The sequence below is a fragment of the Tamandua tetradactyla genome, chromosome 7, assembly GCF_023851605.1.
Source record: "Tamandua tetradactyla isolate mTamTet1 chromosome 7, mTamTet1.pri, whole genome shotgun sequence".
Lineage (NCBI taxonomy): Eukaryota > Metazoa > Chordata > Mammalia > Pilosa > Myrmecophagidae > Tamandua > Tamandua tetradactyla.
This window is the reverse complement of record NC_135333.1, coordinates 38,281,867-38,309,746: the sequence shown is the minus strand read 5'-3', so window position 1 is coordinate 38,309,746 and position 27,880 is coordinate 38,281,867. Positions and strand designations below refer to the sequence as shown.

At 50.8% G+C, this 27,880-nt stretch overlaps 1 protein-coding gene and 1 long non-coding RNA gene across 4 annotated transcripts in view; one reads left to right on the top strand and one right to left on the bottom strand.

The window, feature by feature from the left end:
• Positions 1 to 27,880, bottom strand: part of PARVB (parvin beta) — a 130,801-nt gene that overhangs the window by 78,937 nt on the left and 23,984 nt on the right. Inside the window, exon 1 of one of the 3 annotated variants that reach the window (XM_077169129.1) lies at positions 13,563 to 13,750. The exons of 1 other annotated variant lie outside the window; for it this stretch is intronic. In XM_077169129.1, the coding sequence (XP_077025244.1) occupies position 13,563 (1 nt within the window). In that variant the 5' untranslated portion in view covers positions 13,564 to 13,750. Of the gene's footprint in view, positions 1 to 8,556; positions 9,094 to 13,562; positions 13,751 to 27,880 lie in introns of those variants that run through there. One more of the 3 variants, XM_077169128.1, reaches the window with a different exon arrangement.
• LOC143691108 (uncharacterized) lies at positions 8,707 to 12,831 on the top strand. Its single transcript, XR_013179351.1, has 3 exons — positions 8,707 to 8,965; positions 11,997 to 12,251; positions 12,385 to 12,831. It is a non-coding gene; the product is annotated as an uncharacterized LOC143691108 (long non-coding RNA).

Sequence of the window (27,880 nt, the reverse complement as noted above, 5' to 3'; positions counted from 1 at the left end):
GAATAGGGAATTTAGGCTTAAAATGTAGAGTATCTTTTTTGGATAATAGAAAAATTTTGGTAATGGATGGTGGTGATGGTAACACAACATCCTGAATGTAATTAACAGCACTGAATTATATATTTGAATGTGGCTAAAAGGGGAAATTTCAGGTTGTATATAGGTTAGAAGGATACATTTAAAAAAATGCATGGTACGGCCAAACACAAACAGTGAACTCTGCATTTAAAATAAAAAAGAATTTAATTGATGCAGCAGCCCGTGATTAGTCCCAAATAAAATACAAACTGGTTTTAATTAATGAGTTAACTGGCACTCATTCTCCTTTGGAGTCTTGGCATAGATGTCACCTCCTGCAGGAAGCCCTCCTGGACCATCCATCCCTTTCAAATCTGCATCAGGGAATTCTGATCTGCTTCCCTCCCCTCAGTAAAATTCTAATACTTTACAATAACATTCACTTCCCACAAGCCCCATCGTGATCAGAACCATACACATCTTGCTCACATTTACCTGGCTCCGAGTAGCTGCTCAATAAGTACCTGTTGAATGATCGTGCATGAAACTCTCAAATAATAGGAATCTACTATGTGTCAAGGACCATGCTAAGCATTTTACAGGATTTAGTTTCATCCTTCAAAAGCCCTATGAGGGAGGCAGTCCTAACATTACCCCCATTTTGCCAACAAGAACAGGAGGCCCAGCAGGCTAAGTAAGAACAAATGAGGTCACCAAGAACCTCTGTTTCAAAGAGCAAGTTCCACACCCCAGCATGTGGGTCAAACCACAGCTGGTCTCTCAGCTCCAGGACCCAGGAGGAACTTGGGATTCCCCCAGCAGCACTGTCAGCCACAGGGGACAGGGGAGCAATCCCCAAAGACCAGGAGAGAGAACCACATGCAAGACGACTGTGGAATAATAACCTGATTCCGGGGACATGAATGAAAGCAAAAGGCCCAACACACGTGCAAGTGCAAAAACCACTGTTTCAGTTTCCCTAAGCTGCTGGAATGCAGTGTACCAGAACTGGATGGGCTTTTACAAAGGGGATTTATTAAGTTAAAAGCTACAACTCTAAGGCCATGAAAATGTCCAAATTAAGGTACCAACAAGAGGATGCCTTCTTGGAGGACAGGAAACCCAAGTTTCTCTGTCACACGGGAAGGCACATGGTGATGTCTGCTGTCCCTCTCTCCCAGTTTCAAAAAGCTCTCTCAGCACCTGTGGGTCCTTCCTGCTTCTCTCCAGAGCGTCTTCTTTCTTAGCTTCTCCTGGCTCTCTCTCATAAATGGCGCTAGGAAAGGATTAAGACCCACCTTGAATTGGGTGAGTCACATCTCCATGGAAACAACCTAATCAAATGTCCCACCCAATAGCAGGTCTGATCCCACAAGACTGGATTAAAAGACCATGGCTTTTCTGGGGCACACGACAGCTTCAAAACAGCACAGCTGAGACAGGAACCAAAACACTGGTTCCAGGACCACTCTCCAGAGTCCCACACTGCACGCCCTCCTCCAGGGGGAGCTGGGGGTCCTCTCACAGGCCCTGCCTTGGCCTCTTCCCACTGCAGCCCAGTGTCCCCCTTCTGCAGGTGATCATCCTGCCCTCCTGTTGGTTTTGTTCACCGGCATCCATTTACCTTTCTATGGACCAAACAGGACTCAGCCTTCCCTTGGGGGAACCAGCCCTCCCTTCTCCACTTCCAGGTCTTATATTTGAGGGGGAGCTCTCAGGCTGCCAGTCCAGCATGGAAAGGAATCCCAGGCCAAAGCCTATCAGCACATTGTCACACCCCTAATGCAGGTATCAGTTAAGGGATGGGGTTGGGCCTGTTGGAGCAATGAACTGCAGTGAGGCTCAACCAAGAATGCAGAATGAGACAGGCATTCTTTCCCACTGGACCTGACAGAGAAGATGCAAGCTAAAGTTGATGCATTACCTTGACAACACACAGAATCATGAAATGAAGGCGTGAGTTCACCAGAGCCAAGAGAAGGGAAGAGCCGAGCTTAGAGACAGCCTCAGTGTGCTGGATCAAGCCTTGGCTGAAGCCAACAAACTCTGGACCTTTCTGTCAAATAAACCAATGAATTTCAGTCTGCTCCTAAACTCCTCTGAGGAGGGATTTCCTGTCATTTGCAAACTGAGAGAGTCTTGTCTGACACAGCAATCCTTCCAAGACACAAGGGGACCATGCCATTCCTTTGTGTATAGCACCACCATGCCTCCTCCAAACCCTGAATAGTAGGACCTGAAGGCTCCTGATGAGCTGGCTCCTCCTACCAATCCACTGCAGTGCCCCCTCTTCCACAAGCACCTTCCAACGAGGCCGTTCCAAACCCCCCAAGTTCTGTCGCACCTCTACACCTCTGTCCAACTGCTCCACCTCCTACCTGGCTAACTCCACCCCAGCCCCAAGTTCAAGCCCCAGCTCCTCGGGAGAATGTTCTCTGTCACCCACCTCCAGGCAGGGTCAGGCCCCTCCTCAGAGTCCCCACAACTCCTTGTGCCCTCAACCATGACAAACACTTATGTCCCAGGCACACACTGTGGGGTGTGGCGGCCCGCTGCCCCACACGGAGGAGGGCAGAGAACCCTGTCTTGTCTATGGCCTGAGCCTTGTATCCTGCACAAAACCTGGCACACGAAAAGTTCAATAAATATGTGTAGAATGAATAAATGTGTTCGCCTGGGCAAAATGGATCTAAATAGAGAATTTAGGTAAGAGAAATAAAGTCAGAACTGGGAACAGGCTGTTCTTGTGAGACATTCCCCCTCCAGCCACTCAATTGGGTGGAAAAAAGAGTTTTCCATTAAGGCTGACATTAGCCTGGCAGTCTCGTGTCACCAAGAACCCAATTACCGCGGATGGGAGAGGGAGCTCAGAAGAGGAAGTGTCCTGCTCTCCAGTCAGAGATTGGTGGTCCAAGCAGAGTTTGAACCAATGGTTCCAAAACCTCACTTACTGGTGTGCACTTAGCCCACCCCCACCCCCAACCCCCGCTGTTGCATCCAAAACAGAGACCATCAAGAGGGCAAACATCCATCCATCTCAGGGAAATTGGGTCTTCCACATTCCAAAAGTTGCTTACGTGTATGCATATAAAAAGAAGCTGACGCTCAGAAGCTAAGGTTAAACCGGTAATGCACTTGGCCCAGAAACACAGGCCTTTTCTTCTCTCTTGTTCCCAGAGTGATCAGAAAAACGTTAGAACTATAGAAAAACGAAGTCTCAAGGCGAAGGAGAATAGGAAGAAAGATTTCCAGGTGCACATGAAATGCCAGGTTTACCATTTTCGCGCTCAGGCGAGCAGACACCAGGACACAGGAGGGGCCGACGGCCTTCTGCACAAAGCGCTTCTGGTTCTCGGGGATAAGGACAGTTTGGTCATTTTTTCAGACTGAAAGCCCAAATGGGTCAGCTTATCCAAGCTCCTCCGTCGACGCATCGAGGACAGTCTGCCGAGGCAGAAGGCAGCGGTTAGGCCTGGGGGAGGCCAGCGGCATCCGCGCCCGCCGGCCACTCCACCTCGGGGGCCTGGTCTTCTCCTTCTTCCGAGCCACCCCCACAGCGACCCCCAGGTTACGGCCACACACTGAGCCGGTGCCCCACTGCCTCCGGAGAGCAAGTCTAGACAGCCCCCGGCCGTGGAGGACTGTCTGCCACCCGGCCCAGCCCACCTTTCTAGAACCTTCTCCCACAGCCTCTGGCTGAACTCTGCCCCCACCCCCGGTCCTCCATGGCCTGTACACACTGGGCCTTCTCCAGGAGCATCGACCTACCACCAGGACCAGCGCCCACCCTCTCCAAATCCACAGCAAAAGTCTTCTCTTCCATGTGTTTCCCTAGAATGAATCACTCCCCTCCTCTGAATTCCCCCCAAACCCAGGATGCTGGAGGAGTTCTTCACAGAGGGGCCACAGGACCTTGGCCCTAAATGACCTTTAGCTCCCCAAATCTTCTACAGGTCTCCTCAATGAAGGGGGCATTATGGGTTGAGCTTTGTCCTCCAAAAAGATGTCAATGTCCTCTAATGCCCCCAGAGCTCGTACTGTGGCATCACTTGGAAAGAAGGTCATTGCAAATGGATTAGTTAAGACGAGGTCATACTGGAGTAGGCTGGGTGCTCAGGAGAGGAGAGGACACAGACAAGATACGAGAGAAGAGGACCCAGTGGAGATGGGCCCAGAGGCCGGAGCCGTGCTCCTGCAAGCCAGGAAAAGCCCAGGGCCACCAGAAGCCAGGAGGTAGGGCCCTCCCCTATAGGTTTCAGAGGGTGGGCGGCCCTGCCAAGCCCTTGACTGGGGACTCCTGGCCTCCAGGACCATCAGAGAAGAAGTTCCTGTTGTTTGAAGCCACTAAATTTGTGGTATGGCAGCCCCGGGAAACCAAGATGAGGGGTCATCATTAGACCTCAGTCACAAGGTTGTCATGACAACTAATCTAATAACGTGGTATATGTGGAGAGGTGGTTGCCCAAGCACACAGGCTGTACCTGTGCTGGGGTTCAGGGAGAGGCTCAGTGCCATTCAATGTCACCCATCCTCACAAGTTTGCACAGCACGCTAGGCACGCAGGAGGCCTGGGAGTACAAGGATGAGCGTACAGGTTTGGCCCCTGATTCCACAGAGTTTGTAACCAATTCACTCGGAAGTCTGTCTACTGCTAGAGTATAAACTCCTGGAAGGCAATGACATGTCCTACTCGCTCCTGTACCCCCAAACATAGGCCCAGCACATAGATGAGACCCCGGAAAGCTATGCTCGCCCAGATGGAACAAAATCAAGCCTGAATCCCGAAAGCCTCAGGTATGCATCAGTGCCGAGATGTGGCATAGCTGCAGGAGGGCCATGCTGCCTCCTCCAGGGGCCACCTATGCCAAGGCCACCTGTTCTCCAAGAAGCCACCACCATGACATCCACTAACTGCAAACCGGGCACGCGCTAATCTTGGGGCTCCTGATTTTGCCTCCAAGGTCGCTAGCCATGTAATCCAGATGCTAATGAGGCAGAATTATAACAGAACTTCAGCCTTCCATGAGGCATCAGAATGGCCGACAGCCCGCGCTGGCAGCACAGCTCAACCCCTGCAACACCAATTCGGAAAAATGCACCGTGCCTTTCCAAGTGGTCAGCAGTTAGCCAGAGTCAGATGCAGCTCGCAGAGTCAGATGCAGCTCGCACCTGGAGGAGAGAGCCACACGGCCCTCGGGAGGCTCCGAAGAACTCCAGTAGCAGGGGGTGGAATCAAACTGCAGCAACACGCGAGAGACAGAGGACCCCAGCGCGGCCTGGTTCGGGCAGCTGGGGAGCACCGGCTTCCCTGCAGGCCTCCCAGGGCCGTTGTCATCTAGTGTGAGCCTTCTGGGAGCATTTTACAAAGCATGTCACCTGGTCAGTTCCCAACCTCTGCTGTGAACACATCCCTGATCTGCGCTCCCCTGCCCCACCCCAAAATGACTCCCCTATGTCACCTCCAGTTGTCTCTGTCCCCTACTGTAGTCAAGTGCAGGCTGCCTCCTTTCAAAGTGCCCAGCAATCACAGGACAGTGACTGCACCTGACCTAACACAGCGGCAATTACTTTGCCCTGTGCACTTTGCTTCCTTGGATTTTAGAAGGTGCGTTTATCATATTTCTACCGATTCAATCAGGCTGGGTTTAAGTGAGTACTTTAATCACAGATCATGAAAATCTGTCATCAGGTAATGATAAGGGGGAAAATAAAGCAGCAGAAAGTGGGGGCAGGGAGGAAACCCAAAAGACACTGATAATTATAAAAAATGGCGACCGTGCCACCAAGCCCCCTTGCATTCGTCGGCCGGGGTCTCTGAGCCAAGCCGTTTGTCAGCAAGCTGTGCCCTGGGCCTCGCTTGGACGGGGAGGTAACAAAACTCTCTGATCATTTCCAGCGAGCCTGATCAACTAACATAATATTAAAGAAATGTGCTTAATCAAGAGAAAACAGAAATGAAGGTAGAAAAAACCTACGCCTGGAAAAGCAAGTTGGGCTGGTTCCCGCACATGCCTCATATTAATTAATCTGCTCGGTAATGCCCCATCGTATCTAGGGAAGTGCAAAGTGTGCTCTCCTGAGAAACGCAGAAGATTAAATCATTAAGTCATTAAAAAAAAAATTAACTCTCCTGTGCACCTGCCACAAAACCCTCGGGTGGGGGGGGGGGAGAACCTGGGACGAGGCTAGTGGAAGGCATCGGGGGCACAGCGCCCTCTAGTGCCCCGTCTGCACCCACAGATGAGACAACCTGCAAACGCTTTATTTCAACAAGGGTTTTGGGGCGGGCTGGAGAGGTAGGCACCTTCCAAAGGCAGGTGGGGGTGCTGGGAGCCACCAGCCCCAGGTCCCGGCAGCGCTGTGTCCACCTGAGGTACTCAAAGAGCCAAAGCAACATTTCAGCCCTCTGCAGCGAGGAGGTGGCTCCACCCAACACAGCTCCATCCAAGCCTGAGTCACAACAAAGAGGAAAGAGCCCTCCAAAAGCCAGTGCTCCCAGGGGTCCAGCCTGGAGCCCAGGCTTTGGAGGGAAAACTCCAAATGAGGCGCGCTGTGATTCCCTCTCTACCCCCCCAAACGAGGCCAGGTTCACCTCCCACTCACACGTCCCCACGGCGCCTTGTTCTTTTCTTTGCAAGGCTTTATCACAGTTTGAAAGTGTAGGCGCACAGATGTGTTATTACTGGATTCTGGATTCGCGGCTGCAGGACTGTGCAGGGGCAGTGGTGCGGTTGCATTGCCTCCCCAGCTCCTGGTACAGGGCCTGAGCCCAAAGCAGTCACTGAATTCAATGATGGATGGATGGACGGGGGTGTCAGGACTCTAACACTCCTTCCTGATATTTCTTTTTGCAACTCGTAGGAACTATGTTCTCTTCCTTCCTTTTTGGTCTCTGCAGGAGGCCAAAAAATGGCTCTGCAGAAGGTATCCAAGTCCTTATCCCCAAGACCTGTGGACATGCTGCCTTACAGGGCAAAAGGGACTCTGCAGGTGGGACTACGAGTTAAGGACCTCAGAATGGGGTATCCTGGATCACCCAAGTGGGCCTGATGTCATACAGGGGCCCCCATAAGAGGTGAGGCAGGAGGGCCAGAGGCAGAGGAAAAGGCGATGTGACTGCAGAAGAAAGGGTGCAAGAGGCCTCGAGGCTGGTTTTGAAGCTGGAGAATCGGATCATGAGCCCAGGAACGTGAGTGGTCTCTAGAAGCTAAGGGAAAGACAGAGAAACAGGTTCTCCTCCGGAGCCTGAGGAAAGGAAGGCAGCCCTGGTGCTACCTTCATTTAAGCGCCTCTGCCTTCCAGAACTTTAAGAAAATAAATCTGTGTTGTTTTAAACCTCCATGCTTGTGGCCACAGGAAACAAGTACGGCCTCTAGGCAGCCCCAAATACTCCTCATCATTTCAAAAGCCAGAAACACTGTTTGGCTGCAGCGGTCTTGCTGAGCATCTACCCGCTGCCAGGCACTGGGCTAAGCAACAGCAGCACGAGAGTAAGTGACATGGCCTCGGCCTCCGCCACGTAGGCAGGACATCTGAGCAACACCTGGGTAAAAGCACAGCTCCCGCCAAGGCTGTGCAGGCCGCTGTGTGTCACCGAGGCCCAGAAGGGTCACCGTTTAACAGCACATCCATCAAATGTGCAAAGTGAACATGACAACCCCGTGGTCAACAAGATCGGAAGCCACCCATCCACCTGCAGGTTCTCAGGCACTGAGAAGGGTGCATTGGACCGCCCCCCACCCTCCTCCCTGGCCTGGTTATTTAGTGCGCTCACGGGGAGCCGCCGGGAATGTGCTGATGGCTTGTCCTTTTGGGTTACAGCTGTGTCCCACTAGCCTCTCCCGAACCTTCCCATCACTTCTTTATACCCCAGAGTACCTGATGTCCCCTCAATCCTGCCACATCCTCTGATAGTAGCCCCGACCAGTTCCAAACACTTGCAGGGCCCACTGGCTCTTTCTCCAGGCTGCCCTTTCAGCAAATCCCAGCCTGCATAGCAGAGTTGTCAGCTCCGAGCATGCCTTTCCACAGCACCCCAGTCCCAGGAGTGCCATCGCTAGCCGACAAAGAAAAGGAGGTCATGTTGCAGGACACCGGTAGCCATTTACTGCGTCCAGACACTTCCTCCTGTCCCTCCCTGATGCGTTTCCCAAGGTGATAAGGCTGGCAAGGGAGAGGGGCAGGGTGGCAGGGCGGGAAGGCAGAGGGCTTTAGACCTGGGCAGTTCTGGCCCCAACTGCCCTTCTGGGCGTGTGACCTCAAAGGAGTTAACTTCTGCAAGGCCCAATCTGTCATCAGTAATGGGGACACAACCTCAAGTAAGGAATACTCTGGAAAGAGGGGTGAAGAAAGACACTGCCCAGAGCCGGACCCTGTATTGAGCAGTTTCGATGCAGTATCCCGAGGGAAACAAGGATTCAGAAAGGACGGGGCTTCTAAGGAGACGGGCAAGGGCTTGCCAGGTACTTCTGACTCCAAATCCAGTGCTCCCTCTACCAGTCCCTGCCACACCCGTCCCCTTGTAACGCTGAGCCCTACCAATGAGCGCATATGTCTTTTCCAACTCCTTAACCAGTTGTTTACCCAAGGCAAAAAGTAACTACCACCAGTGTTTTCCCCCCACAGGTAACAGGGTCACCAAACCTCCAGCCAGGTGACCTGGCACACTCGGTGACAGGCACAGCACGCGTGTCACAAAGCCACACGCATGTCCGAGCACTGGGGGAGGCTGGGGAGGGGGCAGAGAAGTGTCTGGCCTCTGGGCTCCTCCCTAAGTAAAAGCTGCTGTGCAGAGGGAGCTGGCATGGACCACCTCCTCCATGGAAGTTGTCTGTGGATGCTTCGGAGCCCAGGTTCTCACCTGGGGAAGAGGGGGACCCCTTGGCACAAACTGACAGCTGGAGTCCTCTCCCTCTGCTTTCTTCTCCCTGTGTGGACCCAGGGACAGGTGAGCTCTGCAGTGCGTCTGTCCATCTATTACACTGGGTGCACCCCACACTCCAGATTCCCACCACCCACCCAGCCACTGGGGTCCTGGGAGGGCAGCCAGGGGAGGACTACTCTCTCCACACCCCACCCTTCCTTCCTCGCAGGCAGGAAGCTGTCAGCATCCTCTGCTTCTGCCTCACAGGCCGACCCTGGCCCTCACCCCCCGGGCTGCAAGAGGCTCGCTTGGGAGCAGCCCGAGACCCTGGCCTCCCGCCTCCCCCTGGGTGACCCTGACAACCCAGGCACCTGCCCTCCCAACAGACACCAGGAAGTGGCAGGGTAACTGTTCGGTACAGCCGGTCCCAGGGGGCTCCCCAACGGCAACAGCTGGGGGCACCAGGTGGGCACGGCTGGCCAGACCAGGCCACTGTGCCACCAGCAGCATACGGCCTGGACAGCTGCTGCTTGGAGGCCCCGCTGACCACAGTCCCAGAAATGCAGTGCTAGGGGAACCTCCTTCTCCAGGCTCCACCCACGCACTCACTTGGGCGGGCCATTGAACGGACGGTGTGGCTCAAAAATATGCCAGTTCTTGTGCCGCCATGGCAAGGCTGCTGGTCCTCTGGGGAAGCCTCAGCCCCAGCTTGACACTGCCACCTCCGAACCAGTTCCCAGGGCTGCAGAACAAAGCTCCCCAAACTGGGTGGCTGACAAAAGACATTTATTGTCTCCCGGCTCTAGAGGCCAGAAGTCCTAAATGGGGGTGTGAGCAGAGCTGCACTCCTTTTGGAAACATCCCGGGGAGAATCCGACCAGGCTCTCTCTTAACTTCTGCTGGTGCTGGCAATCTTTGGTGTTTCTTGGCTTGCAGATGCATCCCTCCGATCTGCCTCTGTCATCATGTAGTCGTCTTCTCGTTGTGTCCCCATCCCTGGGTCCAAATTTCCCCCTCCTTACAAGGACACCGGCCACTGGATTCAGGGTCCCCCTCATCCAGTGTGGCCTCACGTCTGCAAAGGCTCTATTTCCATCGAAGGTCCCATCTGCATGTGCCAGGGCTACAACCTGAGCACTGTTTAAGGGGGATATGATGTGACCCCTCCCGGACCCCTGTCCCATAACCTTCCTGCAGTGGCCGTCACAGCGCCTGGTTTAGTTCCTACCCAGAAAGTGAATAAATCAGGTTCTATTCACCTGTAGTTTTTTTTTTTTTTTTACATGGGCAAGCACCAGGAACCAAACCTGGGTCCTCTGGCATAGCAGGCAAGCATCTTTGCCTGCTGAGCCACCGTGGCCCGCCCTCACCTGTAGTTTTACCAATTGGTGCCAGCTGCAATATGAGCTCCCCAGGTACAGGGACCCTGTGTGTGTCCCTAGAGCCTAGCACAGGTGTGGTACACAGTAGGTCCTCAATAGGTGCTAACCGAACAACTGAACAAAGCAGGTGCCCTAACACTACCTCTTTTGAGGTATGGATTAAATGAGAGAACATGTGAAAACACCTACCCCGGGGTCCTACCAGAGCAGGCCAGTCCCCAAGCTCAGCCGGAGATGCCTGCACCCAGAGGGGGAACAAAGCTGTCCAGGGAAGGCAGGTAATTATCCTGTAGGTTGCTGGTGCCTGCCTGCTTCTCTCCCTTTCAACAGACATGCTCTGCCTTCTACAAGCAGATGAAAGTTTCCATCTAAGCACACCCCCAGTTTCAAAGGCTTGTCCTACTTCCTTGGCTCCTCAGAAATGTTGCTATTGGAGACCACAGCTGCAGGATACATTGTATCTCTGTTCTTTACACCTGTAGTTGGCCTGTGAGATGTTGATGAGTCAGGAGCTGGGAAAATGGACATATGGCTGTATGAATTCACTTTTAACTTTAAATTTATTCCACTTAACAAAAGAAGCCTGTCTTTGAATACTAGTTGTATGGTATAATTAGATGAGATTTGGCCTGGTTTGCATGCATGAATTCATTCAGTCACCAACAGATGTCAACCATGGACTTCTACTTGCATCAGGCCTGGCTGGTATGAGCACAGGGCAGGGACAGGGAGAGTCAGGTGCAGGACCCCCTTCAAGGGTCTCAGCATCCAGGAGATATACAAAAAAAAAAAATTAGATTTGTGGAAAATCTTGTGGGACCTGAGAGGGAATGGATGGTAATCCAGAGAGGCTGCCTGGAAGAGGCAACTTGTAGGAGTCTGGCCTGCAGGGAGGAAAAAGATGGTGCCAATCCTCCATCCCCACATACCCAGCAGGCAGGGGACTTGCTAATGGTAATGGAAGCATGTCCTTTTGCTTTAGGCCATCCTGGAACAGGAAAGATGGTTAAATATGCTAGGAAGAGAGAGGGTGCCTCTGAAGTGCCGACCAGCAAACGTCCGGCTCTTCTTTCTCAGGAAAGACTGTGGGGTGCAAAGGCTGATCAATGGGCTGGGAGTTGGGGGCCTGGGATGGGCGGCTGTGAGCACACCTGGAACCACAAGGACCACAAAGAGAGGAGACTGAGCTCTAGGCCCCGACCCCTCTGAGCATGGGGACCCCCTTCTAACATCCCAGAATTTAACAGCTTTCCTCCTCACACCAGCCACTGCGCTTTGAGACAGAAGCACATCCAGCATGTTCTTTTGTGGGGTTTTTTTGCATGCTGTATGGCGGAGTCACATTTCATTCTTTTTCCATGTGAGTATCCCATTATTGCAGCACCATTTGTTGAATTTTTTATTGTTTGTTTTTGGGAAATGCATGGACCAGGAATCAAACCTGTGTCTCCCGCATGGCAGGTGAGAATCTTAGCACTGAACTACCCACGCGACCCCGCAGCATGGTTTTTACATCACTCTGCATTTTATGAAGTCCAACAGAACCTGAGAAAAACTGAAAAAGCACTTTACATACATGTGCAAGACATCTCACTACAGGGTCTCCGTCGGTATTTCCCAAAGTGAGTCCCATGAACATTCACGGGGCTTACACGAATCGAGCCCAGAGTCAAGTAAGTGAAGAAAATATTGGCTTCAACAAAGTGAAACAGATGTCTTTTCTCTTTCTGCAGGACTCCGCAGAGCCTTGACGGTGCCAATGTATCTTGTGGCAAGGGAGGGGGGTGAAGGGTGCTGAGGGTTTCCCTCCCCAACCCCAACCCAGCACTGGTCCAGATGGTCTCAGGGAAACACTGCTGGGCGTGAGCTGGGCTTACGGACCCCTTCAGTGGCTGCTTCCATCACCCTCAGCTCCTGTACCAGTTGGGGACACTGGCCTGCGCTCTAGGCCAGGCCAGGCTCTAAGCCTGCAGGCCAGAAAGAGCAAGGTAAACACAGGTTCAAGGAAGCTTGAACCTTGATCCCCAATCGAGGGGATCCCCAATCCCCCTTCCTGCTCTTCAGGAGCCACTCTGTCTGATTAGATCACTTTTTTTTTTTTTTTTTGGTCTTTTATGTTAGGTCTGTATCATTTCTGAAGAGCTGCTCAGAGAATGGGTTGCCAGCCTCCCAGCACTGGATTTCCACAAGGTCCTCCTTCCAATGCTGGGGGCTCCTCCAGGAATGCCCCCCAACACTGACAAAAAGCCCACTAAAATAGAACGCCAAGGCTCCAAGGCAAAGTCTGTCTGTGAGCTCCTTGAAGGAAGGGCTTGTCTCTCTTTGTTTGCAGACCTGGGCCCTGGTGTCCCTTTCTCTAAGGACATATAAGGCAGAGCCCAGGAAAAAAAGTATTTTTTATCGCACCAAACAGGGGAAGGAAGTCTGCTGGGAACTTCCTATGCCAAAAAGCACCAGAGCACTGGCAGGACCAGCTCACGGCATGCCCCAGCAGGTCCGGGGAGGCGGCTTCCCCGCAGAGGGGATGAGCACCAGTGGGGGTGCCGGGCTGCTGTTCCCACCCACTGTGTGACCTCTCTGGGCTTTGCTTTCCTCAAACACAAAATAAAGTTATGAGGGCTGCACGAGGCAAAGGGCATTAAGAAGTTGAAACAGCCCCCTGGGACACAGAAACACTGAGTACCTGTTGGTGTTCCCAGGTCACAGGAGAGGAAAACAGACATCTGGGTGATTATGGGAACTGTTAAGACCAGCACTGATAGCGGCAGAGCCCGGCTCACCCCAAGACCTGCCCCCTGCAAAGCTCCTTCCCTGTCTGCTGCCTCCTGAAGACAGAAAGGACAAATCTCTTAACCAGGGGTGACTTCACAAAAGCCAGACACTGGTGAAGAACAGCTAGTTAAAAGGGAGAGAAAGAACCAAAAGACCATTAAAGGGAATCCATTTTATCTGATCCCCGCCCCCCCCCAAAAAAAATCTCAATTACAACTTGACCCTGAAAATGTTCCCTAACCCCATTCTTCGGGGCCCAAAGATACCTATAATCCACCAGAACAGTGGGAAACTTTCCAACACGCTCCATCCCAAAAGTCAGACCCCACACATCCACCTGAGGCACGCGAGATAACAAAGGGCCAGTTTCCCCACTGACCTAATACCACCACTTCTCAACTTCCCGGGAAAGATCAGTCAGCCCAGCCATGGGCCATTCCTTATAAAAACAAGTTACCCATAAAGCAGAAAAGAAACTATGAGCTGATCTTGGTGTAACTTCAGTCAGTAATGGTAAGACAACTCACTGGTGACGAGGGTGGCAGCTGAAGGAAGCGCTGGAAATGCCCCACGCTGCTCCAAGACGCGTGCGAGGTGGGCCAGGCAGTGAGCGGAGACGTGCACATAACACTCATATTTATAGACGCAAGCCAAGTCGCCACCATGACTTGCAATTTGAGGAAACGGCCCCTTTAGGGAATCTTTGAGGAAGGTCCCAGAAGGTCAAGCTGTCAGAAGGACTGAGTTGTTTTTAGACGATAGAACCCTGCTAACCACAAAATATTATTTCCATCTTGACGACCAACAGCTTCATGGGTAACGTACACTGCTCCCCAGAAAAGCAAACCCGCAACACGTAAAGAAGGAAGGAAAGCAGCATGCCCTCCTCTGATGTGACTTAAGGCGCATTTGGGATGGGGACAAAATGAACAGCACGCTGGGCCTCTGATGAGCCTTTGAGCTCCGTCCTGGGCTGTGGACAGCTCACTGTGGAGGAAGGCGGACTGAGGGCAGGTGCTCCGCCCGAGCCCTGAAAGGAATGTGGCAATAACCGCAGGCACATGTCCGCCCTCCAGCTGCATCTCCTAGCTGCCGTTGACGGCAGGGGGTCTGAACACGGACACACCGAACACTTGTCACCCCATTGCCACGACAACAGAAATCAAATACCAGAAGCAGAAAGCCTAAGCAAGAGCCGGGGCTGCACCCACTGAGGCTGGCAGACCAGCTTTCGGAGGCGTTCACCCAAGCGAAGGAACCACAGAAGGTTCTGGAAAGGGTGAGGTCAAGAAATAGAACTACACCCACCTTTGCAACTTCTCCCTTTGCCTCTTGGGTGCAGGGACCAAGGAAGGTTCTAGAAGTTGGGATATCAGGAAGTAGAACTACACCGCCTTCTGCCTGCTCCCCCACCCTCCTTCCTTGGCCACTGGAGCCACCTAGTAGAGACAAAACTGTGTGGCTATGGGCAGGTTACCGGTCTGCGTCTGGTCGCTTGTCTGTAAAATGGGGATAATAACTCATCATCCTCAGTACTGCTATGGAGATCAAATGCATTTATGCAGAGCAGTACATACACACAGACAGCAGTATGAGCTCTTCTTCTGGGAATTACTACCAACCTCCAACTCCCGATGAAAACTCGTTCCCCAAGGCTGACTGCTGGAGTTGTCACTGGGTCACCCCACCAAGTCCCAGGGTGGCTTACATGGGGACGTGATGCGCTGGCCCTGTCCCGCAGCAACGTGTGTGAGGAAAGGACTTTAGGGCAGCCAGTGGGTGGTCACTGGACTGTCGGACTGACTCCCAGAAGCAATTCGACAGCCCCCAGTTCCCTGCCTGAATCACCGCCCAGAAGTAAAATCCAGGGTCACCCCTGCCCCCCCATACTTCACTCCCACTAGAGTTGGTGCAAATCAAGGGCCACCCCAGAAGGTACACATGGGGACCTAATAGCAACTACGTGAAACCCAAGGCAGACTCAGCCCTCACAGCTGCCACCAAGGGTTCTTCCATTTGGGGGACATGTGAGGGAGGCCAAAACCAGGAAAGCAAAGGCAGAGGGGGCACCTGTGGCCCTTGCCCTGCCCGACTTCCTACACTTACCCTCCTGAAAGGCTAAGCTCAGAGAACTTAGGAGAGAGGGCTTTGGTCCACACAGCACCAGGTGACTGCCCACGAGGACAGCCAGGGCAAGAGAAGGGTGGCCACCTGGAAGCAGTGGCATTTCTGCAGCTGCCAAATCAGCCAAGCAGATGCCTAGAGCTGCCACTCGGCTCCTTGGGTGGGGGGTGGGTACAAAAATAACAGGAAGCTTCTGGAGGGCGGGTCCCAAAAGGAGGCACCATCTAACATTTCCTAATTTTCAAAAGGGCAATGGTAGTGCAATGGTAGTTCAGTGGTAGACTTCTCACTTGCCATGTGGGAGACCTGGGTTTGATTCTTGGTCCATGCACTTCCCCCAAAACAAAAGAAACAAAACTAACAAACAATAAAAAATTCAACAAATGGTGCTACAATAACAGGATACTCACATGGAAAAATAATGAAACGTGACCCCCACCACATAGCATGCAAAAAAAAAAAAAAAAAGGAAACATCATGTGCTGGAAAAATCATAAACACATCTGGAGTCCTAGGGTCTCCTAGGACTTGCAGTGGCCAGGCCTGGGGAGCAGCAGGAAAGACCACAAAAGCACTGCCTTCCAGGAGCTCTATCAAAGTGGGAGGAATGTCGATAAATGTGTGTAAAGGAAGGAACTTGGCCTCCGAAAAGAGGTCTAGCCTTTGGACAGGCTGGGGGAAAGGGGGAGGGCACCTCTATATCCTTGGAATGTCCTGAGGGGTTGAGTGATAGGGTGATAGGAGGCTTTTTATTAGTCCTGATGGGTCCCCCCAAAAGCACATGGTTTATGCGAATGAGGTGACTCAGTTTGGGGCCAGCCACACCTGCGGTCTTAGGGTGGGGGCTGGTCACACCAGAAATCCCAACCAGGTGATTAGGGGGCCGCCCATCACCACCTGCCTGGCACAAAGCCTTCAAAAATGCTTGTGGTGTCATGACTTTTATTTCTTTTTCACAACTTTGAAGATCAACAAGAAAACAAAATATCTGCTTCCTTCAGAAAAAAGTGGAGGTTGGGTGCCTGAGGTTCCTAGGGCTTCAGTAACAAAGTACAACAAACCAGGTGGCTTAAAACAAGCCATGCCTCTCTCTCTAAGCCAACTCAGCAGGTGAGCTCACTGTCTTCCCCACCACGTAGGACATGACTCCCAGGATGTAAATCTCCCAGGCAAAGTAGGACATGACTCCCAGGATGAGCTGGGACCCAGCATTGGGGGATTGAGAAAGGCTACTTAACCAAAAGGGGAAGAGAGAAATGAGACAAAATAGTTTTAGTGGCTGAGCAATTTTAAACAGAGTCGAGAGGTTATCCTAGAGGTTATTCTTATGCATTATATGGACATCCCGTTTTTAGTCTATGGTGTATTGGAGTGGCTGGAGGGAAGTACTTGAAACAGATGAACTGTGTTTTAGCAGTCTTGATTCTTGAAGACAATTGTATAACAATATAGCTTTTATGATGTGACCATGTGACTGTGAAAACCTTGTGTCTGATGCTCCTTTTATTCAGGGGTATGGGCAGATGGGTAAAAATAAATAAATAAATAAAGGTTAAAAATAAATAAATAATATGTGGAGATAAAGGGTAAAAATTGGGTAGACTAAAACATTGTGGGTCAATGAGAGGGAGGGGTAAAGGGTATGGAAGTATGAGTTATTTTTTTTCTTTTTCTGGAATGATGTAAATGTTCTAAAAATGACCATGGTGAAGTATACACAACTATGTGATGATATTGTGAGCCACTGATTGTATACTATGGATGAACTTTATATGTGTGGATATTTCTCAATTAAAAAACAAGCAAACATGCATCCTCCCACGGTTCTGGAGACCAGGCAACCAAAATCAAGGTGTCAGCAGGACCCTGCTCCCTCTGAAGCTGTAGGGAAGGAACCTTCCTTGCTTCTAGCTTCTGACAGTTTGTGGACCATGTATGCATTCCTTGGCTCATGGCTGCCTCACTCCAGTCTCTGCCTCCGTCTTGGGGCCTTCTCCCCCAGCCTCTGTGTCTCTTCTCCTCTTCTCATAAGGAGACCAGACATGGGGTGAGGAACCACCTACTCCAGGATGAACTCATCCAAACTTAACTAAATTCCGTCTGCGATGAACCTGCTCCCCAATAAGGTTACCCTCTGAAGTCCTAGGGGGGCACAATTCAAGTCATAAAGAGCTTACTAACAGGTAGTAAAATAGAATCTTCCCCAAAGAGAAGACTTCTAATAAAGCCCCTCATGGGAGCAGCCACAGCTCTAGGAGCAGCCCACAGCTCCAGATGAAGCCCACGGCTCCAGGAGCAGCTCACAGCTCCAGAAGAAGTTCATGGCTCCAGGAGCAGCAGGTACTACAGAACGTAGGCACACGGGTGCCCACACCAAGGAGCCACCGCTTTCTAGAAGACAGATACTTGCCCTTCTGGAGACAAAACAGATGGACAAGATTCCCATCAAAATCCCCCAAATTAGTCTATGAGTAACTTGAGCCTGATTGGGGAGAGAGAACACAGGTTCCGGAGTCTGGGTTAGCCTCTGGGACAAGCTCCCTAGAGCCCCTCATCTCCTTACAACAGCAGGCCCTCACCCAGTACCATAACAGGTCAAAGCCCAGCAAATGCCTCTCTCCTGCCTCCCAAGCACAGTTTGTGAAATTAGGCAAAGCCATGACAATCCACGTAAAAGACAGCTAGCAGTGCTCGCTTCGGCAGCACATATACTAAAAAAAAGACAGCTAGCAAAGGCCCCTCTAGTTCTAAGCACCCTGTTGAGAGCTCTCAGGAGCACTGTTTCCCAGCCAGCGCAACTCAATACTCTAAGCACACCCAGCCCCATCCATGCACATGCCACATTTCAAGTTCACGCTGTAGACCTTCGGGGGCTGCCCATCCCAAAGCCTGAGACTGCTCTCTCTGGGAAACCTGGCTGGACCCTCCAACGAATTCAATTCCCAAATGTTTGCTGCACTCTTTTAGCACATCCTCCATCTGGGTCTTGTCACTTCCAAGTCACGCAGCCCTCTCCACAAAACAGGTCGGTGGAAAGAGGCAGTCAAGGAAACCATGGCTTGCACAGCACAGCTTCCCAGGATGACACATGGAAGCGCTGCAGATCTGGCATCAACTTTGCCCCAGTGACCAGGAAGGTCTGCTCTGCAGGCCTGGGAGCGCGTGGTGTCAGTGGGAAGGAAGCCAAAGACGGAGCCAGGGTCCCGGTTGCGATCCCCATGAACACCAGGGAGCACAGCAGAGAGGGGTGTACTGTCCCCCGGTCGCAGCATCACGCCAGCCCTCTGCCCTTCCACAGTGGCACACGGGCAGGAAGCGGGCAAGAAGCCCACCGACTCCACATAAACCTGGGAGGAAAACCATCCCAGGCTCCCTCTTACCAAAGACGGTGGACACCAGGGAGGGGAACTGGTGTGAAAGGCGGTGGCAGAGAGAAGGCCACTGGAGAACTGAATCTAGGACCTGGGGCTCGCCCTACCCACGACACTTTTTCATATGACCTTGAGCAAGCCACCTCCCAACTCATCTCTACAAGCAGTGGCTGGACTCAAATGCTGCACCCTGGAGGGCAGGGGCTGTGTCCTCTGTGACGGTGCATCCCCAGCCATGGGCGAGACCTGAGTCTGGGCATGGCCGGCCCTGGGAAAGGCTCCTCCAACCAGCGACCACAGAACTGTCACCATCGGCCACTTGTCTCCCACCCTCTAAGCCACAGCTGCTGAGGGCGACGACCAACAGATGAAATTTGCCTCTGCCTCTGGGGCCAGGGGTGCAGGCCTGCAATGGTTCTTGACAAATACTTGTCAGATGGTTTAAGAAGGAACAAGCCCAGTGGTGGCCAGGACTTCAGGGCGAGGGAGGGAAGCCAGGGGCTTTTTAGGGCAGGGACACTCTCCGGAATGACATTTTAACGGTGGACACGTGACATGAGACATTTGTCAAAACCCACAGAACTGTACAGTATGGTTCCTCATGGGAACCACAGACTTTGGTTATTAATAATGGATCAATCATGGGTCATTGGTTGTAGGAAACATCACATATTAATGCAAGATGTCAATAAGAGAGGAAGCTGTGGCAGGGGAGGCAGGGGGAGGGTGGGAATCTGGGAACCCTACTTTATGCATAGCCTGTCTTGTAAACCTAAAAAGTGCTCTAAAAGTTACATCTATTCAAGAAAAAGAAGGAGGAGGGAGCTGTATGGAGCTCTTTCTTTTCCTACGGAAAGAGGTTCCTCTTGCCTCCAATAGGGTGACACAAGATGTGCCCACCCCACCCCACCCCAAGACAATCAGCCACAAAATTCTAGTACATTTCTCAGAACATGAATCAGAACATTTCCTTCGATGACAAGTGGAAAAAGCACCATAGGCAGGGAAAATGAGACCCCGGCATATCATACCCACCCTCCACCAAGCAAGCATACCACCCGAAGAATGACACGTCCTATTTAAACCCAAGTGACAGCAAGCTCTGCCTCTGTTTAATAACACACCCTAGCTTGCCTAGCAAACGAGCTAAGTGAGAGTCTTTAAAGGAAAAGATGCTCGAGGTCTTTTCGTAGCCAATACAAGTGACGCTGGGTATGTGATGCTCGGAATTTATATCCTGCACTCACATTTTGTGATACCCGGTGCCTCTTTTTCCCTAAGAATGAAACTGGGATACAACACCAGCTCATTAAATTTCCCAAGCCTGACACAGTGAGTGGCATTTATTTTAAAGGAGTATATATCAGGAGAACTGCTGTTTTGCTTGACTGAAAAAAAAAAAAAACACATAGAGGGTGGGCCACAGTGGCTCAGCAGGCAGACTTCTTGCCTGCATGCCAGAGACCCAGGTTCGATTCCTGGTGCCTGCCCATGCAAAAAAAAAAAAAAAAAAACCACAAATAGGATAGAATGATAAGCAAAAGTAAGTTTGTAAGCTGTGGGCACTGAGCCAGCACAGTCTTCAGAGCCCCTTTCAAATAAAAAAGAAGGTACCCTGCGTACCAAGGGCTGAGGCACAGGATCCCAGCCCCACTTCAGACAGAGCACACGTTGTAAGCTGCAAAGTGGACAATCTGGATTTATCCACAGGTCTCCTGCGCTTGGCCAAGACAGGCCCACCCCAAGACACAGTCTCCTCTGAGTGCTGACACAGTGAGGCCTCTGAGCCTGTAGGCCACTGCTATGGGTTAAGCTGTGTCCCCCAGAAGGACACGCTGGAGCCCAAACACCCAACACCTGTGAACGTGAGCTTAGGGAAATAGGATCTTTACAGATGAACTCAGGGTGAGATGAGGTCAGGCTGTAGCGGGTGGGCCCTAACTCTAAGGGGACTGGTGTCCTTATAAAAGGAAATTGGGACACACAAGAAGAGCACGTGATGATGGAAGCAGAGACTGCAGTGATGTGTCTACAAGCCAAAGAATTCAAAAACTGCCAGAAAACGCCAGAAGCTAGAAGAGACAACGAAGAATCCTCCCCTAGAGCTTTTGGAGGGAGCAGATCTTGCTCTCTACTTGATATGGGATTTCTAGTTTCACCGAACTGCCAGAAAAGAGAGCTATGGTTCTACGTCACCCAGGTAATGGTATTTTGTTCTGGAACAATCCAGACCAAGGTCACAAATGCCACCCCTGGACACCTCCCAGGAGACAACAGCCAGCTCTCCTCTGATATTGCTCCTGGGTGAAATCCAGTATAAGCCTCCTGTCTTGTCTTTCAATTTTTGCAAGTACAGAGATTATTTTTAGCAGCCATTATTGCTCTATAGTCACTTCATTAGTTTTAGAATAAAATAATCACGTTATTATGAGCTGATTAGCTCATAAGATTATTGTTTGTATTAACAAATATTTACTGAGCATGCCACCATGAGCTGCATCTTGCTTGGTACATTACATTTAAAAAAAACAGTCGACCTAGCTAATGATCACAGATGCTCTAATTTAATTTGCTTTTAAATGTGTTTAATTTTCCCACAAATGGAGATAAAGCTTCCAGACCCAGCGTTTTTTGTCAGGTTGAGCCAAGCAGTAAAATTATAGGAATAAGAGAAACCCATACAAGGACTCTCTTGTCAGTTCTCACCCAACCTCTAATAATGAGGAGGGTGTGGTGACTGGGGCTCCGTACCCCAGAAAAACATGCTCTTAATCTTAATCCATTCCTATGGGGGTGGGCCCATTGCAAATAAGATGTCTTCAAGATGTTACTGCAGTTAAGGTGTGGCCCCATAGAATCAGGTTGGGCTTTAATCCAAATTATGGGAATCCTTTTTAAACAGAGTGAAAGTCAGACAGAAAAAGCCAAAGGGATCAGCCAGAAGCCAGAAATCAACAGAACTGGGAAGCCAGGAGAGGCCACAACGCGCACTGCCATGTGACAGAAAAGCCAAGGTCCAAGGATCACCAGCAGTCAGCCCCAGAACCCCAGTCTGCAGGGAGAAAGCATTACTTTGCTGAAACCTTAACTTTGGACATCTCCTAGCCTCAAAACCATGGGCCAGTGAGTTCCCAATGTTTAAGTCAACCCATTGCATGTTTGCTTTAGCAAGTAAACAGCGTATAGGAGCTACCTTCTGAGCACTTACCAGGTGCCAGTTCTGAACACTTTACATCTTCCCATTCTCTGTCTCTCTGTATCATACCTATCCCCATTACTGGGTTGAGAAGACTGAGGCACAAAGACGTAGAATGACTTATCAATCAGGTCCAAGCTGGTAGGGAGTGATGCAGCCAGAATTTGAACTAGGGCAGCCTGACTTCAGAGTCTAGACTCTTCAACACTTGCTAACCTGCCTCTAAGACATAACTCAATGACAGGTGAATGGAATAACAAAGTGTGGTTCACTCAAATCATGGAAAACCATGGAAAGGAAAGAAGCGCAAATGCCTATTGCAATAGGGATGAGCCTTGAAGACATAATGCTGAGTGAAATAAGCCAGACACAAAAGGATAGATATTATATGATCTCACTGGCATGAAAGACCTAAAACAGACAAATCACATAGACAGAAAGCAGATTAGTGGCTAACAGGAACCATAGGTAGTAGAGATGGGGGTTATTGCTTAATGGGTATAGACTTCTGTTTTGGGTGATAAAACAGTCTTGGTAATGGATGGTGATGATGGTAGCATAACATTGTGAATGTAAATAATGCTACTGAAGAGTGCGCTTGAAAGTGATTAAAATGTGAAATTCTCTGTTATATATGTTATCACGATTAAAAAAAAAAAAGAAACCTTAGCAGGAGGAAATTCACATGCAAAGCAGACACTGAACCACCCTTCTCCTGAGTTTGGAAGTCCTGGTGTGTGGTAGATAGATTCAGTTGTCAACTTGGCCAGGTGAGCATACCTAATTCTGTTGGTGCGGACATGAGCCAATGGTACGTGAACCTCATCTGTTGCTGATGTACATCTGCAGTTGGTTAGGAGGCTTGCCTGCTGCAATGAAGGACATTTGACTTAATTGGCTGGTGTTTAAATGAGAGAGCGCAACGTAGCACAGCCCAAGCAGCTCGGCATTCCTCATCTCAGCACTCGCAGCTCAGCCCAGGCCTTTGGAGATGCAGAAATAAGTCACCGGGGAAAGTTGCTGGAACTCAGGGGCCTGGAGAGAAGACCAGCAGAGATCATCCTGTGCCTTCCACATAAGAAAGAACCTCAGTGGAAAGTTAACTGCCTTTCCTCTGAAGAACTAACAAAATAAATCCCCTTTTATTAAAAGCCAGTCTGTCTCTGGTGTGTTGCATTCTGGCAGCTAGCAAACTAGAACATTGTGCTACCAGGGTGGACTCCTACACAGCAGTGAAAAGGATGACCCCCGGCTCCCACATCAACCCAGCCTCACCCCCAAACCACGACACTAGGTGGCTCACAAATCACGGGTGGGAAGAGACAGCCTGGTTCCACCGGATAAAGTTCAACACCAGGCAAAGCTAACAACCTAAAGGATGCAAATGTGTGTAGGAAAGCCACCAGGAAAAGCAAAGAAACACTAAGCACAAAATTCAAGATGGCGGTGCCGAGGGTGAAGGGCACAGTGGGAGAAAAGTAGAGGCAAAGTTATTTCTTAAACTGGGTACTTTTTTTTAAATTCTTTTTAAAATTACATATATATGTATTATCTTTTGTCTGTGTAATATATTTCATGATGCATTTTTTTTAAGGGCAGGGTTCTCAAGAAGAAGGGAGCTAGGTGAAAAACAAATATATTCAGTACCTCCCAGGTTCCAGGACCTTCACAATCCTCTCTCACGGAAAAAGATTATGGAGACAAGCAAGCCCAATACACGACAAGTCTACCCCCAGTTTTACCCGAATCATTTCAGGGGCTCAACTTACACAGATCGTAATAACAGGGTATTTTAAATGGCCAACACTAAAAGAACATTCCAGAAAGTATAATATGTCATACAAAATATTTATTTTAAGAGTTGGCTTAAACCAGAGGTTGGCAAACTGCAGCCAGTAAACCCAATCTGTTTCTATAAATAAAGTTTTATTGGAACACGGCTATACTTCTTTGTTTACTTACAAATTGGCTGCTTTCACTTATAACGGCAAAGATGAGTAGTTTCTACAAGGACTGTCCGGCTCACCAAGCCTAAAATATTTACTCTTTGGAAATTTACAGAAAGAGTTTGCCAACCCCTGGTTTAAACTTATTTCCAACGATTAACACAATTTCATAATAATTTTTAAAAATATTTTCAAAAAGTGGGTGGGGGGTTAGGACTCAGGTAATATCAGGAATGCAAAACATGCTTCTCAAACTTTTTTTCAGCATTCTTAGATTCAGGTGAGGAAAGTGGAACTAACATCTTCCCATTTCTCCTGGGACTGTGAGACAAAAAAACGCATCCAAGTTCTGCAACCTTCTGTCTGCTTGTGTTTTTCACCCACTCCACCTCAAGGGGGCGTAACTTCCACATAAGCCTTCCCATTTAATCCTTTTACCTCAGGTTCCAATTACAACCTTCGAATTTCACTCTCAACCTCACTTGCTGGAAAACCACCCAAGTCATGGGGTGAACAAAGCTCAGTATCCTCGCTTGGCCCCTTCTTGGACAGCTGGACAACCTAATCCACTGGTTAATACAAGCACAGCACGAGCTGTCTGTGACTTCGTTTATTAAGCAGTGTTGGGGGAGCACTTCTTTCTCTCCCCCTTCCTCTTTGTTGCTAAGCTGGATACCGCCTTACCCCTGCAGGTCCTAACACCTGCTTGTCTCTTCACTGCAACGCCAGATCACTCCCCCAGTGGATGCCAAGCTTCCTTCTGCGTCCCCGGCTAGGCAGTCACCGACGACACGTGGCCACCGCGTCGCCGGCGGGACATTCCCCGCTGGTTATTCATCTCCCCAGGTGCCTATAAACAGGCTGAGAGATCGACCCACACTCCAGGGCCCTTCCTCTCACTTCATGGGAATTAGAGATATTTTGCAGCAGGGAATCTGGGGTCACCAGGCACCCGTCTCCGATTACGCAGCACCTGTCAAATGAGACCTTTTCCCCTCACCAGCAGTGGGGCTTACGCAGCTGCCCTGCTGGGCCGTCCCGGAGGAACCGGGCTGCCCGTCCCCAGGAGCCCCCATGGCCATGACTCACCACACTGGTGTCCCCGGACGGCGACAGCAAGAGACACAGCCATGGCGGGGTGGGGTGGGGTGGCCTTAAGACACAGGGTGTTTTAAAATCTGCAGTCATGTTGATGACAAAGTTCTTTGGGGATTTTGAAGGCTTGATCCTATAAGACACAGGCAGACATGGAGCACCTAAAAGGAGTAGAAGTAAGCTTCCGGCCCAGCCCCGGACGCAGCTTCAACTTTTACTTCTCCGCCCAGTTTTCCCCTCTGATGTGTGAGTCGGTGACAAGCACACATGCGCTCCCGTGACCTTCAACAGCTCACAAGACGCTTTCTCATAGGTCAGCGCATTCAATTCCTAAAGCAGTCCTGTGAGCGAGGTAGGGGAGCTGTTACCATTGTCCCCTTGTCTACAGAAGGGACCAGAATGAGCCCAGCTCAAGGTCACGGAGCTGAAAGAACACAAGGGACGCAAGCGCTGGCCCCCTCAATGGCATTACTGCCCCATCACCCCAAACAGAAAGGCTTTCAAAGTGCACGGTTATACTTGGGGGGTTGGGTTATTGAAATTGATTTAACAACAGTGAAAGAAGACGAAAAGCATACCTTAAACCAACGCCGCCGATCGGGCATCAGCAAACTATGGCTGGGGGCCAAATCTGGCCCACCGAGTTTTTTCTAAATAAAGTTTTATTGGAACACAGCCATGCCCATTCGCTTATGTATTTTTCTATGGCTGCTCTCACACTACAATGGCAGGGTAGAGTAGTCACAAGGAGATTGTATGGCCTGCAAAGCCTTAAAATATTCACTATCTGGACCCCCCTCTGCCCACTCTCAGTGACTCCCCCAAAGGTCATTAAACCTGGTTCTAGGTGACCTCGGGGGCCCCTGGATGCTTTCCTGCAAGCCTCCACAGTACTGTTCCAAGTGGATCTTTCCAATGAGTCTTTGAGGGGGGCAGGGTGGGCCTCCTTGTGCCCTTTTAACAGAGGAGGAAACCGAGGCTGAAAGTGACAGTGACCGCGCAGGGTGACTGGGCAGGAGCACAGCTTGGGCCCAGGCACAATGCAGGTCCCTGCTCCTCAACATACAAACCGTGGGCCCCACCGGGAAATTCTCTCCCATCTGCCCTTGAGTTTCCCTATCTGTAAAATGGGATCCAAATAGAACCGTGCAGGAAGGAATGTGGCCAGGACTAAAGGGAGGTCTGGCCTTTGTCCCAGCTCTGGGGTTATGACCCCTAAGCCCCTGGGATTCCTTAGGTGATGGTAGGCTCTCTGGAATCCTGGGGGGCCCTGGGACCATACCTGATAGGAGATGGCTCAGGGTGGGCGCCCCGGTAGCTGGCTTAGGTGTAAGCTGGTCAGAGCTGGAGGACCAACCAGGTGAGGAGAGGGTTGGGGCTCTGAGCCCAGGAATATCAGCCTGACCTCCAGGGAGGGAGGGGGCTGGAGACAGACTTCAACCAAGTGGGCATGGATTCAAATCCTGCTGGCCCAACGTAATGCCATTCAAAACTCTGGAAATACAAAGCTCAGCTGAGCCTCCTGGGTTGGCAACACATGCTCCATGTGTGCTGCTACCAGCTGATGCCAGAAGGGCAATTCGTCCCTGAGGACAGGCAAGCTTGGGGTCTGGAATCCTCCCAGGCCTGGCCCTATATGTCTCTGCCTTTAATGCTATAATTGCAGCATTATGTAAGCCTGAAAATGGTGTGGGAAACCCCTGAACTCACAGTTGGGGTCAGAAATCTTGGGCAGATTTGGCAGCCTAGAGAATGTGCCCTTGACCTTGATTCTGGCTACCTACAGTTAAGTACTGCCCCCATGGGACTGCTGTGAGGACCAGTGAGTTAACAGGTATGAAACACTGACAATGGTACGAGGGGCAGAGACACTGCTCAATAAATGTCCACCATGGTTAGGAGAAGGGAGAAAAGCAGCAGCTGCTGCCCCCTGGGCCTCCCCACTGGACAGGCTCTGTGCCAAACCCTTCTGCGCAGGACCACATTGAATCTTGCAATCCATCTTCTGATTTGACTGCTGCTGTCACCCTCAGCCTCCTGATAAGGACTCTGAGGCTCCAGTCAGCAGGCACTGGCCTCCTGCCCCAAGTTCCCGCCCCAGCCTCTTCCCACTACCCCAGGCCTGGGCATGCAGATAAGCTGGTGAGAATGCCCCAAGGTCTCCCTGGGAGTCTACAAGGCATGTCATTCCCACTAACTGTGGAAGGCCACTAAGGGATGACTGAGCACCCTGTGACATCTCTTTTGACCAGACAGACCCAGGGAGGGCTGCAGAGGGAGAGAATGTGGGTGGAAGCCAGCCGGCAAGGCTGGTAAGTGAGTAGCTGGCTCCTTTGTGTCTGGACCCCAGCCTCTGGCTGACACCCCAAGGAGCCACTTGGGGACTGACTTTCCACCCACATGAGGGGCTGTGGGCTCACATCCCTACTGCAATCAGCACCCCCCATGTTGGCCAAGCCCCAGCCAGAGCACGTCCCCCACCCCACATACACTCACATGCACACACACAAGCCCAGGTTGTCAAACCCAGGGACATCCAAACGTGAGGGTGGCAGGGGTCTCCTGGTGCCGAGGCAGAGCTCTGACTCTGGTCCTGGTGAGGAAAAAAGGCAAGAACCAGACAGGTGACAAGAGAGATAGCCCCACAGTGCAGGGCAGATGGCACCACCCAGCCTGCACGCAGCACAGACAACGCTCAGCAAATACAGGGCAACTGGCATCAAAATCAATGAAATGCTCCGGAATGAGCTCAACCATGGAGGTGCAAGACTTGCAGGCTGAAAACTACAAAACTTCTGGAAGAAATTAAAATAAAAGAAAGACATCCTGTGGTCATGGATTGAAAACCTGAACGCCGTGAGGATGGCACTACGTTACGACCCCAGCAATCTACAGACTCCATGCAATTGCCATCAAAATCCCTTGGATCTTTTTTGCAGAAATGGAAAAGCCGATGTCCAAATTCATAGGGAACTGCAAGGGACCCTGAACAGCCAAAACAACTCTGAAAAAGAAAAGGTTGGGGGACTCACACTTCCCAATTTCAAAACTAATTACTAAGATCCAGTAAACAAGATAGTGGGGCCTCGGCATAAGAATAGACACAGAGACCA